General features: G+C 50.4%; 1 protein-coding gene across 7 annotated transcripts in view; it reads left to right on the top strand.

The window, feature by feature from the left end:
• TENM2 (teneurin transmembrane protein 2) overlaps positions 1 to 14,914 on the top strand; it is a 404,559-nt gene that overhangs the window by 345,627 nt on the left and 44,018 nt on the right. For 6 of the 7 annotated variants that reach the window (XM_074350320.1, XM_074350321.1, XM_074350315.1 and 3 more), the window contains 6 exons: positions 292 to 435; positions 868 to 1,117; positions 7,803 to 7,823; positions 10,759 to 10,991; positions 12,225 to 12,379; positions 13,608 to 14,482. In XM_074350320.1, coding sequence (XP_074206421.1) covers positions 292 to 435; positions 868 to 1,117; positions 7,803 to 7,823; positions 10,759 to 10,991; positions 12,225 to 12,379; positions 13,608 to 14,482 — 1,678 coding nt within the window. The remainder of the gene's footprint in view (positions 1 to 291; positions 436 to 867; positions 1,118 to 7,802; positions 7,824 to 10,758; positions 10,992 to 12,224; positions 12,380 to 13,607; positions 14,483 to 14,914) is intronic. The other variant, XM_074350316.1, reaches the window with a different exon arrangement.

The raw sequence follows: 14,914 nt of genomic DNA, 5'->3' as shown, positions 1-14,914 counted from the left end.
CCATCACTGGGGTCATTTTTGGAAGCCAGCTGTTCATTGGAAAGGTCTTTCCATCCCCGCAGAGTATGGCTGGGTAAAGCTTCAAGGTTGAGTTCAGCTTGAAATTTGAATTTAATATTGTATGGAATCCCAAGGACAAAAGCAATCAGCCCGCCTCCTTGAGTGAGTTTTTTGAACTGAATCTGTGTGACCACGAGCACACGTTTCTCGCTCCTGCTGGAGGTCCTCTGGAGCGATCAGGCAAGCCATCTTGTCCCCCCGCGCTGCACCCCACTCCTTTTTATCTTTCAGTGTCTGTCGGGTTTGAATATGAGACCTGCCCCAGCTTAATCCTGTGGGAGAAACGGACGGCCCTCCTTCAGGGATTTGAGCTGGACCCTTCCAACCTCGGTGGCTGGTCCCTGGACAAACATCACATCCTCAATGTTAAGAGTGGTACGTGCGCCCTTCTCCTTTCTCAAACACAGCCTCGTCTCTCCTCTGGAACCTTCTCTCCAGCCTTGACATTTCAGGGATACCCCTCTCCCCTTCCGGTGGCTATTTCTCATCAAATGCCCAAAATACTCATAGGTTTTTTTTCCACCTTCTCCTTTTAAATGTCAAAGAATGTTGAGCTGGTTTTTCCCAGACCCTCCACCTTAACATTTGTCGAGATAATTGAAGAACTGTTATTGTACCCAATACCATGGCCTTGGGGTTTACCCACCCTATCATCGTCAAGAAATGGGGGAGCTCCCCACAGGTTGAAGTTTCCAACTGTTTCTCTTCTCTCTGTCCCTTCCCCTCACCCTCGGTGAGCCGATAGATGTGTCCCCCACCCAGAGGGCTGCAGTAACCACCCCCGTTTTCTGCCGCCCCCCCCCCCAGGAATCCTGCACAAGGGCACCGGGGAGAACCAGTTCCTGACCCAGCAGCCCGCCATCATCACCAGCATCATGGGCAACGGCCGCCGGCGGAGCATCTCCTGCCCCAGCTGCAACGGCCTTGCCGAGGGCAACAAGCTGCTGGCCCCCGTCGCTCTGGCCGTGGGAGTCGACGGGAGCCTCTTCGTCGGTGACTTCAACTACATCCGGCGCATCTTGCCCTCTCGGAACGTCACCAGCATCCTGGAGCTACGGTAAGCGGCCGCACAGAAGCCCTCCTTCTGCTCTGTTGCTCCCATTGCTCCCAAACTCCCCCGGGTAGATGCTGGCTGCATTGGGAGGTCCTCCAGAGGATATGTATGTTCTGTGTGGCAGGCTGAGGTTTGACACCTAGGCCTGGAATCAAATAAGGACTTGGGGGAAATGCTTTGTGTGTCTGTAAAACACAGGTGGGACCTGTTTTATGAAACCTCCACGTGCGAACGTGATGTATGCCGAACAGGGAAAGAACTACCGTTTTAAGCAGATGGTCCATTCAGTGGTTTCTAAAGTGGCACTTCTTAAAAATACGGATTCCTGGAGCCCAGCCCCAGAGGCACTGACGGAGTAAATCTAGAAAAGAGCCAAGGCATCTCTGGTCTTTGCCGAGCTCTACGGAAGATTCTGACGCACATCCAAGTTGGAGAGCCACTCATGCTCATTTATTAATTCAAATACTTACATCAAGTACCTTTGCTGGGCTGGCTCTCTGTAAATTGTCTGGATCTTTGCACACTCATTAGGCTGTGACTTAGGATTACTGCGCGGGCCTTGCTAGGTGACTTCTGGCCGCCCCTGGTAGATCGCTCCTGGCTGTTATTTGCTGCTGAGTCTGAAGTCCAGGTCTCTGTGCTGGACAGGAGCTCTTGGAAACTCTCTTTTCAGGAAAGTTGATTCCAGACCCTCAAGCCTAGAGAGAGATCAATAAGCAAAGGGGAGAGATGTGGTTTATAAGTAAGGGAGAAAATTCAAGTTCTTTCAACAAGTCCTTGTGGAGATATACTGTGTGCCAGGGACTGTCTGGTCAGGGCAAAGAGAAAAACAAAAACAAACAAGCCAAAAGAACCACATGGGAGCCAGAAAAGCCCCAGTTGTTGTGTTTGTGGTCTGGTAGGGAATTTCAGGCTAAAACACGTGGACAAATTTAAAAAACAATTTTTTTTCAAGTAGCATTAATGCAGTAAGGAAAATTGAACAGGGTAAGAAACACAGACTCTGGTGCAGGGAGGAGGGATAAGGAAGGGACACAAATAAAGTTGTCAAAAAAAAAAAAACAAAAAACCCTGCTGAATAGGTAACCTTTGAGGTGGGACCAGAGTGATGAGATTAGCCATGTGACGATCTGGGGAAAGCTGTTCCAGGCAGAGAAAAGGATTAGCAAACAGCCTGGTTACTTAAGGGATGGATAGAAGTCCAATGTGGCTGGAGGGCGGAGAGCTCAGGGCAGAGTGTCTCAGAGGAAGTCAGAGGTAGGTAGGGGACCGAAGCTTCAGGGTCGTAACAACCGTGTTGACGCGTGGAAGTCATATTCTTACTGCGATGCCCAGCCACTGGAGGTTGAAATAGGAAGGGGGATGGAGCTGACATGATCTGATTGGCGTTTTTAAAGATGATTCTGAGCACTGCGTGGAGAACAGTCTGTAGGTATGCAAGAATAGAGGCTGGAAAACCCATAGGGCGGCTGGGGCAATTGCCCAGGATTTGGATGATGGTGACGTGGACTAGGGTGGTAGAAGGGGAGATGGGGATGTTTCAGTTGGGGTATATTTTTGAGGTAAATCTGATAGAAACTGTCAATAGGACTTTTTTTTTTAAAGGTGGGAGGGGGTGGTACCAAGAGAGAAAAGAATCAGAGGTGATGCTGGGATTTTGTCCTGAGCCGCTGAGTGGGTGGTGGCGCTTTCTGAAGCAGCCTCGGCTGCCAGGTGAAGGACTTAGAAGAAGTCGCAGGGTACACCTGCATCTTGTGTCTGCGAGGTCCCTTCGGGGAGAGAGATCAGGGCTCTGACCACCAGCAGGCGCCGCTGAGTGTTCTGGGGAGCTGAGACTGTGCCAGGCACGGGGAGGGGTCAAAAGAGGGGAGAAAACCCAGCTCCACTCCAGGAAGGCGGCAGCCTCAGTGACCGAGTGGGCATTCACTGCGCATAAGGGTGAACCAGGCCTGTGCTGGGCTCCGAGGGTCCAGCAGGGGGTGAGACCCAGGCTCAGAGAGTGCCACTCGAGGGTGAGAGACGGACACCCAGGCAGGGGGAAAGGCAGTTCACGCCGAGCGTCCTAGAAGAGCCAACAAGCCACAGCAGGGAAACACGGAGGGGGAGGCCACGGGGCGGAGTAAGAGGATGTGTTAACGAAAAGATGGAGAGAGGAGGGAGGCAAAACGGAAGAGGCTGGATCATCTTCAAGCTGCGAAATTGACACCAGACAAGCCACTTCCCTAGCGATCCCCAGTCAGGTCTCCTTCCCAAGGTGCCTACTTCCTTTTTCATGATGGTAGAGCATCTTCTTCGTAGGCATCCTGTGGGCAAGTGGAGGCATGAGAGGAGGCGGGGAAGCGGATGGAGGGAGCACCGTGCTGTCCATTTATTAATCTTCCATTTGGCCCTTGCTTCTTTGTCACTGTTCTTCCAGCTCAGAGCCACATGGCACTTGCCTGCTACATCCTCACCTCCAAACCTTGACTCATGCTGCTGGCTCTACTTAAAATACCTTCTCTGCCTCATCTGCCTCATCAGGTCCACCTTTCAGGCTGCATTTGAAGGCCCCTCTTCCATGAAGTCCAGTCTCCCTAGCAGAAGTAATTCTCACCCTCCCCTGGACCACTGAACTCTGATTTTCCATAAAGGCGACAAGGCCCTTGACTGCCTTGTTTCTCAGCCATTTCTGCCAAGTCTTTAGGGCCCCAGTGTGTGAACTTCCGTAGAGCGGGCACGTGTGGCGTCTTCGCCCCAGAGCAGTGCCTGGCTCACAGGACGAGATCAAGACGTGTTGCTCGAGTAAAAGGGACACAGACCAGGGGCCTCCCTTTTGTTGGAACTTGTCCGTGATTCCGTGTCTCCGTGTAGGGGCCACAGCATCAGTGATACAAGCCCACTCCCAGCGAGTCACGCCACGCCCACGTGTGCCACTGAGGACAGCTGGCGGGAGCGTAACTATCAGTGTCCCTCAACAGCTGTGTGATTTTCCCCCCTTTGTAACTGCCTTTGGACTAGCTCTCCCTTTCATCAGCCAGGTATGCAGACGATTAGAAGTTAAGCTCTAACAAGAACACTGGTTTGATTCTTCTTTTCTTCCCACTACGTACCTGAAAACAAAGAGCCGTCAATCGCTCTCTTCAAAACAGTAACCAGCAAAGGGAGGGGGGGTTGGGGCGGGGCGGGGGAAGACACCTGTCGTGCTTCTTCTTTTCTCCATTGTGAGTTGGCAGCTGGATGATGGTTCAGTTTCGGGAGTTGATGCCCATCCCTGCCTCTCTTACCCACCCAGAGCTGAGCCTCTGAATCTGAATTTTATTTAAATGTGCCCATGGTTCTTTCCCTCTGCTCCTCCCTTGCTTCCTCCTTTGCCGATCCCAGACACGTAGGGGCAGAGTTCTACTCGCGTGCAATACTTCTAATACTACAAGATGCCTTCTTCCCAGGTTATCGCCTGGCTGTGCCAATTCCGCTGGCATTCACGACATTTTCAGTGCGTGGTACTCCACCTCCAGGAGCCCATTTCCCTTCTTATAACTGTCACCCTCTTCAGGTGGTCCTTAGAAAACCCAAGCTCTGTGGAGTACAGTAAATCTATCAGTCACATCTTAGGGTCAGCTTCTATTGGAGAAAAATCTTTCCTTTCTCCCCAGGTTGAAAACATCTCAGGAACTGAACCCCAATACAAGGTAGTAAATGATAACGATGGGACAGTATCTCTCTGCCTTTTCAGAACTTGGCTCCTTGCAATAAACATAAGAATCTCCCACCTTGCTGAACGTTTGAGATTCTACTTCTTTTTTTTTTCGTTTTCCAAATATAAAGTTGTATTATGATATTAACTCTGCTTTTCTGCAACTGGAACACCTCCCCATGCTGATTCTGATGGTGCTGTCGGGGTGGGTCAGTGGCATCGTGCATCAGGGAGGATGTTTAGGGAAGGGAATTGCCTGGCCCAGGAGTGTGAGTGCTGGAGAGGGAGAAGGCACAAGAAAGTTGGGAGCCCGGGAAGGCAGGCAGGGGCAGCAGACGTTGGAAGTAAGTGTCCCCCAGGAAAAGCTTTGCCTGCGAGTTCAGCTGGGACAGACCCTGCCTGGTGCTGGCGTAGGATGTTACAGAGGAGTACATGGTCCCGGTTAGAGAGGAAGTGCTTTCTGTCTGTGGTCATGGTACAAGCAGGGTGGTTAGGAAATAAAACATAACACAGCCCCTCCCTGCCCAGATTAACAGTAACAACAATATTCCCATGAAATTCTGGATAGTTCTTGGCACCATTTTCAAAGCTCTTGGACCAAAGACAGATCCAGGTTTCCCGGAGCCTGAACCTTATGCAATTTTGGAATGAAACTGAATAGTATTTAGGACGAGAAGACCAAAACAAATTGCAAATTTGGGAAGCGGACGATTACTGCAAACATCACAAAATCTAGACAAATAACCTAAAATTTGTTATTTACTAACTACTTTGGCACGCCACGATATATGACGCCTGCTTTGGGCACTCCACGTCCTGTGGTGACGCCAGGTGAATCAGCACACCAAAGCAGGAGCATTCCTGGAAACCACTCCTGTACCAGAATGGCTAGTGGTCATCTAAAAGATGGTACAAGGACTGTGGAGGGGCCACATCCCCCTAAATCCCAACTCACTTCTCTAGTTACAATTAAACCAAACAAACACAAAATATGGCCACTCCAACTCCACCCTATTCTGCGGCACAGAGAGAGCTGGAAAGAGACAGCGGTGTGGTCCTGAGCGGACTGTGAGGGGCTGGAGCTCTTCCAAGGCAGGGTCTGCCAGCACTCAAGGAAGCAACTTCCTTCCTTCCTTCTCTCAAGAACCCATTTCTCCAGCCCTCACTCTCTCAGGGCCCTCTCCTAAGAACCAGCTCTAAGTCACGTCCGCACTGACTGACTCGCTTAAGTTCACAATGAAGCGAGGGAGCCAAGCACACACACGTAAATCACAAGACAGCCTGCTGAGCGCTTCCCAAGATACACAGGGAATGCTCAGAGAGACCCTGAAGTCTTCGCAGGGGAGTCACTGAGTCTCAATTCTGTAGTCTGAGGCACCACTTTTTCCTCGAAGGGTATACCTAAAGGGATGGTGTTACTGGGGCCATGACACAGAGCCTGGGCCAGCCCCCTGTAAGTAGGTCCCCCGTGCATCTGCGTAGACTGACGCACTGGTGCTGTTACTTGGGTTTGTCGCCTGCTAAGCACCCACTCTGCTCATGGCCCTGGGACAGCAGTGACCTCAGCCTTTCTCCAAAGCTCACATCCAAAGGATCGTTTGGACTCAGCCCGCTCAGTGGCTCGGTGCCCCCTGCCCTTCTCCTTCCCCCAACATCGATGTTATATTAATCAACTCAAAGCAGATGTTCTTAGGGAAGAAGTAGGTCAGGTCTGCAGACCCAACTCCCAGCCAGTCTTTTCACAAAATCTTGACTTAAAAAAAGTGGAATTGATATTACAATAATTAAGAGCCACATATGACTACCACTGGTGCAGATAACATTTCACTTTCATTAAGCAGTATAAAACAGACGCGAGAATTCCCGGCTGCCGCCCTGAGACACCGGGCTTTGCGGAATGAATCTTAAATTGCACTATGCCAGTCAGAGCTCAAGAGTTATCAGCATCATTTAATTAACTTTTTTTTTTTTTTTTGCAAAAAACTAACACGTTGGAATAAAATATAAAAATGTAATCCCTGTGCAAACCCACCACTAATGATGGCCCCCGGCAGAGGCCTGAGCTTCACCCAAGCAGGAGGCAAGGCTTTAAACTCTCTTTGTTCCTCCCCTGAAGCCGCCTCCCTCAGCTAGAAGGGAAAGAGGGGTCAGGGCTTCCTTCCAGGTTGGCCTGGAGGCCTCAGGACTGGGGGGCAGTTCTCTGTTTGAGGCCAAAGCATCTCTCCTCTCCTCCCTCACGTTGTTAACTTCCAGCCACTCTCTGGTTGAAACAGGTTATTTTTGTTCTTAAAAGAAAATTTAAAAAGCAGCAAAACTTTCACCAGTTTTCCAGAAAAAGAATGGTAACTGGAGTCTTGGGCTCCATTGACGAGAGGATGGAATCACCTGTAGGTCGCATTCACGGGCGTTATCGATAAGGAAGAACGAGTCCTTGGGGTCCTACATGTGCGAGTTGACATGGGGAGAGGGAGGGTGGCACGGAGCAGGGACAGGAAATGGTGGCGACTCTTAGGGTACAGAGTGTTTGGCAAATGCAGGTGGCTGTGGGCAGGGGCTCTTTCGCGCGTGGTATGGAGTCTTTAAGGTGCCAATGGGAAGTATGTGGCACAGGTGTCACCCAGCTCCCCCCAACTCCCAGGGCAGGTGTCACAGATGAGTCACAGCACGCTTTACAGCTGAGCTTCAATTTGGCTTTAGAATCCCTCCCCTCCCGCCCTCCCAGCAGCCATGCCTTCATTAGCCCATTTCACCTCTTGCCATCTTGTGTCACACGAAGCCACATTGCTGGTCACAGAATTCAAGCGTTCTTGTCTAGATTTTCCAATGGCAGGGAGGAGTCCAAAATCAGAGGAACTTCCTCAGTAATTGAGCCAGGAGCTGTCAGCTAGAGGTGGGGGGGAGAGAGAGGCCGCCCCTTTTTTGGGTCCTTTTATACGAGAAACAAAAATGTTGTTTGCTTGATCAATTCTTCAGCTAACTGTTTGTTCTTTTTCCTTCTGTTTTCTTTCTATAAAGAAATAAAGAGTTTAAACATAGGTAAGATGAAGAACTCTTTCCCATATAATTTGATATGGTTCGTTTGCCTCGTTGTGTTTGCCTTTTGTTTTGTGCTTCCTCGTGTAATGTTGTATATTTTTATGTACCAAATATAGTAACTTTTTTACGTGCTAATTGTCTGTTGTGGATATGATAAGCTTTAGCAATTATGAAAGGCAGTCAAAAAGGGAACCAAATAAGCTGACAGTAATTAGAATTTCCGGAAGATGCAAGTGTAAGATAATGAACCCTCCGCGAACTTTTATCCCGACTGCTCAGTGCGGTCCATAATTGGGCTAAACAGTTGAGGCAAACTTCTGGCTTTTGTAAATGCTGGACTGGGTTCACAAAAGCTTTAATGAACTGGAAACGGGTCAAAAACTCATTTTCAACTCATTAATGACTTTTTTTTTTCCCCTGGATATATGGTCACTTAGAAAAAAACCAAGTTAATTGCCAATCTGTTGGTCAGAATGATTCCAGTAGTCAGCTGCATTGGGAATTTTCATGGAATTAAATCACTTTTAAGTAGTATGAAGGGTGTGGACCCAGTACTTTTTGTCTAAATAGCCTTTGTCATTCGGTTGCCCCAAGGTTATCATTAAAACCGTCCTGGTACAATTCACCCCCACAGGGTACCACATATGCATATGTGCATGCTGCTCTGGGAAGCCTCCCATTACTGAGTTAGGGAAACTCCAGGTTGCCCCAGGTTGCACTAAAATGGAAGAAAGATGACCTTATTTTTATTTGGAAGAGGAGGAAAAAACAAAACCATGTATTTTAATGCTCGAGGGAATGCTTCTCTCCACTCCTTGAAATGAAATGTTGGCAGAGGCTTCCACAGATGTTAGGTCGAAATTACACAGAGTCAGGTTGTACAAGATCATGAGAGTCAGGGGAAGAGCCATGCATTGCTCCTTCACAGGAGCCCCCAGACTGGCTGGTTATAAACACCCCAATTGGCGCCAAATTTTTTAAAATGTCACAATCCCCTTCAAACGTACATACTCCGTTAGCCCCCGGCCACAGCCCCTGATGTGGGAGCACGAACATCCCATCCACCTGAGCTTCTCTGCAAGAATCTTGATCGCAGGGAGTGGTGAGGCCGAGGGGAAGAGTGGACTCCCAGCCAGACCTGACCCCCGCCCTCAACTCCCCGCTCTTCTGTCGGAGATTTTGAAAAGCCTCCTTGAACCGGGCTCCCTAGAAAGTCCGGAATTAATTATCTTGCTCGTAGAGAGGCACAGATGTGTGGTGCCCCAGCTCCTGCGCTCACACCAGCTCCCGTGCGTTCTCTAACAAAGTGGCAGCATCTAATTAAAAAATGGCATGAACTTTTCCCTTTCTGCCCTAATTTGTTTTGCATATATGGATACTCTCTAAAGACTTAATAGCCAAAAAATAAAAGAAGGAAAGGAACCCAGGTAGCCTGCTCTTCCAAACTTGTTTTCTAGGCTGGAATTTTAGAAAGACCTTGACTTCTAGTTCAATTATGTGTCTTAATAGCAACCTGAGGAGAAGCTGGAATTAAAGACTGTCTCGATGCACAAACTGTTCCTAAAAATAGCTTCCTAGTCCCTTTCTTCCTTAAATAGGGGGAGAACCCAAATGGTGGTGTTTTAATTAGTAATTTACTAGCTAATGTGTACAGGACAGATGCTTCCCACACTACCATCGCCTTCACCTCCTCTTCCCATTTCCAGACTCCTCTCTGCCCATAGTCCCAAACTACAGTTGAAAAATGACTGAAAACATTTTTAAAGGACTGTGCTTATTTTAGGCATGTGGCACCAAAACCTGGTGGACCACCCTAGGACAGAGGGTGCTTGCATCCTGCTGCTTGCATCCCAGAGGCAGTGATGCTAATAACCAGTGGGGAGACAGCGTGAGCATCCATTCTGGTTTCAACAGCAAACCAGTGACAGACACTGCAAAGGGATGAAAATGTAGGGTTTGAGCCAAAAGCGACACAGATGGTGATCCGATACGTCATCTTCATTTCCCAAATAAGGAGTCTAGGACCCTCGTAGCCAAAAGACTTCCCGAAGGTCACCAGCTGGGTCTCAGTGGAGTTTAGAGTTTCCTGTGTCTTAGTCTGGAGCCAAGTCTACAGATCTTACCCTGTCCTAGTCAGCAACACATAGGGCAGCTAGAGGCACGGCAGAGAAAGAGATCCGGGTCTCTAAGCCTTGATGTCCTTTCAATACATTTCACATGCAGTAAGGTATTTATCTCCTAGCATGGCTTCGGGTCCTGACAGATCCTGGTCCACACCGGTCACCTCATTATTACCCAAGATTTGAAAACTGTATCTCTTCCCTGTGTAATTCCGATTCTGGACATGATATCAGCAAGATGTCACATTTCTTCACACAAGATGCTAACTTTGTTCATATCCACCCCGGGGAGCAATAGAGAAGGTCTGAGGCTGAGGACTGGGGATGGCTCGGGAGAGCTGCCCATCACACAGTTAGGAGGACTGCAGGCTGCCCCAGTATGAACGATCCAGTAGCTTGGAGGCACTGAGGAAGCTTTGATTACAAGGAGAGCATCGTCACATGGAAGTGTCCCTCAGTCCCCACTTGAGAACAGACCCACAGGGGAAGAAAGGAAACTAACACCCACAAAACACAAAACACGAAAGCGGGATCAGAGGGGGATCTTTTGCACCAGTTAAAGGAAGCACCATGTTTTAGCATGATGGCAGGGGATGAATTCTTTGATAGCGTGAGTTGCTGAAGTCCAATTAGAAGTAGCTACGAGCCATGCTATGTCAGAACACTGAGTTATGATGTTAGATTCTTTCCAGTTCACTAAAGTGGAAAGACACTAGAGGTGGTCAGAGTCTTGCTGGGATTTTTGTCATCTCTTAGATCCAGGAGGCCAGCTGCCTAGCCCCTTCTCATTTCTCTTTGTGCTGCTCCTCTTAAAGCAACAACCCGGCCCACAAGTACTACTTGGCAGTGGACCCAGTGTCCGGCTCCCTCTACGTGTCTGACACCAACAGCCGGCGGATCTACCGAGTCAAGTCTCTGAGCGGATCCAAAGACCTGGCTGGGAATTCGGAAGTCGTGGCCGGGACTGGAGAGCAGTGCTTGCCCTTTGACGAAGCCCGCTGTGGGGATGGAGGGAAGGCTGTGGATGCGACCCTGATGAGCCCTCGAGGTAAAGGCTGCAGAAGGGGACAGCCCCGCCCCCGGGAGCCCCCCCCCCCCCCGAGCGCCCACCCACTCGGCTCTCTTCCTGCTGGAACTGAGCTAAGCCCAGGCAGTCCGCAACGCAGCTTTGCTGAGAATAATTTAAGTCTGATAGATCGCTTTGGTGTGTGGGTGAGTGTTTTTTAAAAACCGTATTTATTTATTTGAAGTAAACTCCCATCACCCACATGCGCTGCGAATGGAAAGTGGGATGGATTGCTCCTGGAGATGGCTGGCTGCCGCCAGTCACGGAGAGTCAGAAGGCAGCGTTCGCTCCGTGAGCCGGAGGGCCAGCTGTGTGGGCTGGAGAGAGAACAGAGCCCCATGGGGGCCTGCAACCACTCCCAGCTGTTCATGTCAGATAATAGTGTGTATCGAGTCTAAAGCACTACCTGACATTTTGCAAATGCCCAATAAATGGTAGCAATTAAGAATGGGTGTGATTTCCCAGGGTCTGGGATTGGAGGGGAAGAGGTTCTTAGAACTGATGGAGCTCTGTCTGAAAAGGACTGAAGGTACTTTAGAAAAGGACCAGTCATTTGAAGGTCCAATTCTTGGTAGCATTTTTAGCTCCCATGAAAGCATGCGGCAGCATGGATTAAGGATGGAGAACCTTGGGCTTGGGCACTGGGGTGAAAATGCAAAAGAAATAGAAGCTCCTGTTGGCCTCTCACCAGGGGAGTGCTGGGACCCGCGTTCCCCCCGGGGTACTGATGTGCTGGGTGGAGTCGAGGCTTAATCTGGAATACTTCCTGGAGGATGCATTTTGCGTTGGGAGTTTGTGACTGCAAGATCCATTGTTTCTGCAGCCTCATTGTTATAATCCGTTGTGAGCGTTCAAGTAATTTCCTACTGTTAATTTTTCAAGCAGTGAACTTGGAAAATAACTTCTTTCCTTAAAAAAAAAAAGTGGATGCAAAATTATCTCCTCACTCATTCATTTGCAGCCTCGGTTCATTTGTAGCCCAAGGGTCGTTCTTTAGCTAGGTGGTGAGACAGCCAGCAGCCTGTGAATTAGGCGGCTCTTAGCACAGTGCCCGTGAGAAAGGATGTCACCTTAAAAGAGTGAGAGCCACTGCTGAGTGTGCTCATCCATCCAGTAAGTTCCCTCATCCAAGAGGCTAATGCCCAGTAGGGCATCCCCACCTCCACCCCCACCCCACAAGCCAAGAGACACACCCTCACTGTCTGCCTCGCTCAGGTATCGCCGTAGACAAGAATGGGCTCATGTACTTTGTCGACGCCACCATGATCCGGAAGGTCGACCAGAATGGAATCATCTCCACCTTGCTGGGCTCCAACGACCTCACTGCTGTCCGGCCGCTGAGCTGTGACTCCAGCATGGATGTGGCCCAGGTGGGACTCTGTCCTTTCCTCTCAGTACTGAACCACACCAGCCCTTGGCCTCCAGTTCTCACCAGTGCCCTGGCTGAGCTGGAAGTGGCGTGGGAGGAGGAGGAGCTATAAAGACACATCACAGGCTTGTTGGCAGAAGGCTTGAGAGGAACTGGACAGCAAGAAGGAATGGGAAACGTCAGCTAGAAATGGGAGAGAAACAGAAAAAGAGAGAGGGGGGAATTCTGCTCAGAAAAGTGGAGCTGGTGACACACTCCAGCCGTGGCAGATTATAGGGTAGGAGTTACCGTGTAATCACCTTTCTTCTCCATCATTATTGCAGGTTTGAGAACGTACCATGTAGTATTATGTGTCAGTCAGAACATCCCTGTTAATCTGAAGTGACTGCATCCCCACTATATAAACCTCCACTCTGTGCGGTGGTAACTAGAGCAGAGCCCTCTGTGACATGCCCCCAAGTGACAGTCTTTCAGTCGGGCTCTGACATCAGCAGAGAAGAGAGGCTCACTCAGGTACAGCAGGAGGAACCGGACCTTAATATACGGGTCCTCAAACAACCTGGAATCTATCTTTGCCCTTCCGATAAGGGCCTTTTCAACCCTCGGTCAGCTTCACTCATCTCAGCTCAAATTCCTTAGCTGACTGACTGGCACCTTGTTGCTGAGATGTTCAGTTCAGATTCTGCAGAGAAGGAGTGTTTGGTTCAGTTCATTTTGGCAAGCGAACACTCAGGTTGTAGTTCGCTGGCCAGCCTGTGCATTGGCCACCCCATGGGTCAGGGACACCTTCTGAACCCCGTGGCTCCTTCCTGTGAATTAGATAAAGGTGCCCCCTCTCAGTGAACAGAGCCTCCTCAGGCCCACGGCTTGGGGAGCAGAGTGGGGGCTACCTTCCCCCAGTCCTATGTCTGGCTGTCTGTGATGACTCTGACCCTGGTCCGGTCATCTGGGGCTGAGAAGAGCATCGTGAGTAGAACTCGTGGTCTCCTCTGGCCGCAGCAGATGATGGAGCAGGAGACGTGTGGTAGTCCCTTCTCCTCAGCCGTGCATGTCCAGCGTGGGCAGTGGGCAGGTGGTTCAGTGATGGGCACTTCTTGTCCAGTGTGTTAGCAAAACAGTAAGTGCCCCCCACCCCACCCAGCTGCATAAAACCCCTAGAAGGGCCCTGCCCAGTTACACGTTGAGCGTGTTCGAGGCTGTCCTTTCATCTGAGGCCGTGTCACCCACAGGTTCGGCTGGAGTGGCCCACGGACCTGGCCGTCAACCCCATGGACAACTCCCTGTACGTCCTGGAGAACAACGTCATCCTCCGCATCACCGAGAACCACCAGGTCAGCATCATTGCGGGGCGCCCCATGCACTGCCAGGTCCCGGGCATCGACTACTCGCTTAGCAAGCTCGCCATCCACTCTGCCCTGGAGTCCGCCAGCGCCATCGCCATCTCTCACACGGGGGTCCTCTACATCACCGAGACAGACGAGAAGAAGATTAACCGTCTGCGCCAGGTGACGACCAACGGGGAGATCTGCCTTTTGGCTGGGGCGGCCTCGGACTGCGACTGCAAAAACGACGTCAGCTGCAACTGCTACTCAGGTGACGACGCCTACGCCACGGACGCCGTCCTCAACTCCCCATCCTCCTTAGCGGTGGCTCCGGACGGGACCGTCTACATCGCAGACCTTGGGAATATTCGGATCAGGGCGGTCACCAAGAACAAGCCCGTTCTGAACGCTTTCAACCAGTACGAGGCCGCCTCCCCCGGAGAGCAGGAGTTGTACGTCTTCAACGCCGATGGCGTCCACCAGTACACGGTGAGCCTGGTGACAGGGGAGTACCTGTACAATTTCACGTACAGTGCTGACAGTGATGTCACGGAACTGATTGACAATAATGGAAATTCCCTGAAGATCCGCCGGGACAGCAGTGGCACGCCCCGCCACCTGCTCATGCCCGACAACCAGATCATCACCCTCACGGTGGGCACCAACGGAGGGCTCAAGGTCGTGTCCACGCAGAACCTGGAGCTCGGCCTCATGACCTATGACGGGAACACTGGTCTCCTGGCCACCAAGAGTGATGAGACAGGATGGACGACTTTCTATGAGTAAGTAGCTTTGTAAAGTAGTTTGCAAGAGCACTTACCTTTCCCTACTCAGCTGGCATTGGTATTGGCCGTCCAGGTAGCTTTTAGAATCGTGTAGTCATGCTGTCTTCCTGACTTTCATGTCTGCTTATGGCCCCAAGATATTCCTGTCCCCTCTCCCTGACTCCTCAATGCTTTGCACTCCTGGGGGTCTGATCTTGAACATCCTCCCTGCAGGAGCTGGGAATTCCTGTTGCCTGCTTGCTGTTCCAATTTCAGGATATTGGACACGCACGGCGCCCAAAAGATCAAGTGCTGATTAACTTTGCTGATTATTCACGTTTGCCGTGGGTGCGGAAATTAGAAACTAAAAGGCAAGATCCTGGTGGGGCTCCTGTAATTTGCCGATAGGTCCAGCAACACACTTGATTGCACAGACAGGTAGATAAACCC

The sequence above is a fragment of the Camelus bactrianus genome, chromosome 22 (assembly GCF_048773025.1).
Source record: "Camelus bactrianus isolate YW-2024 breed Bactrian camel chromosome 22, ASM4877302v1, whole genome shotgun sequence".
Taxonomy (NCBI): Eukaryota; Metazoa; Chordata; class Mammalia; order Artiodactyla; family Camelidae; genus Camelus; species Camelus bactrianus.
This window is presented reverse-complemented; position numbering and strand designations above follow the sequence as displayed.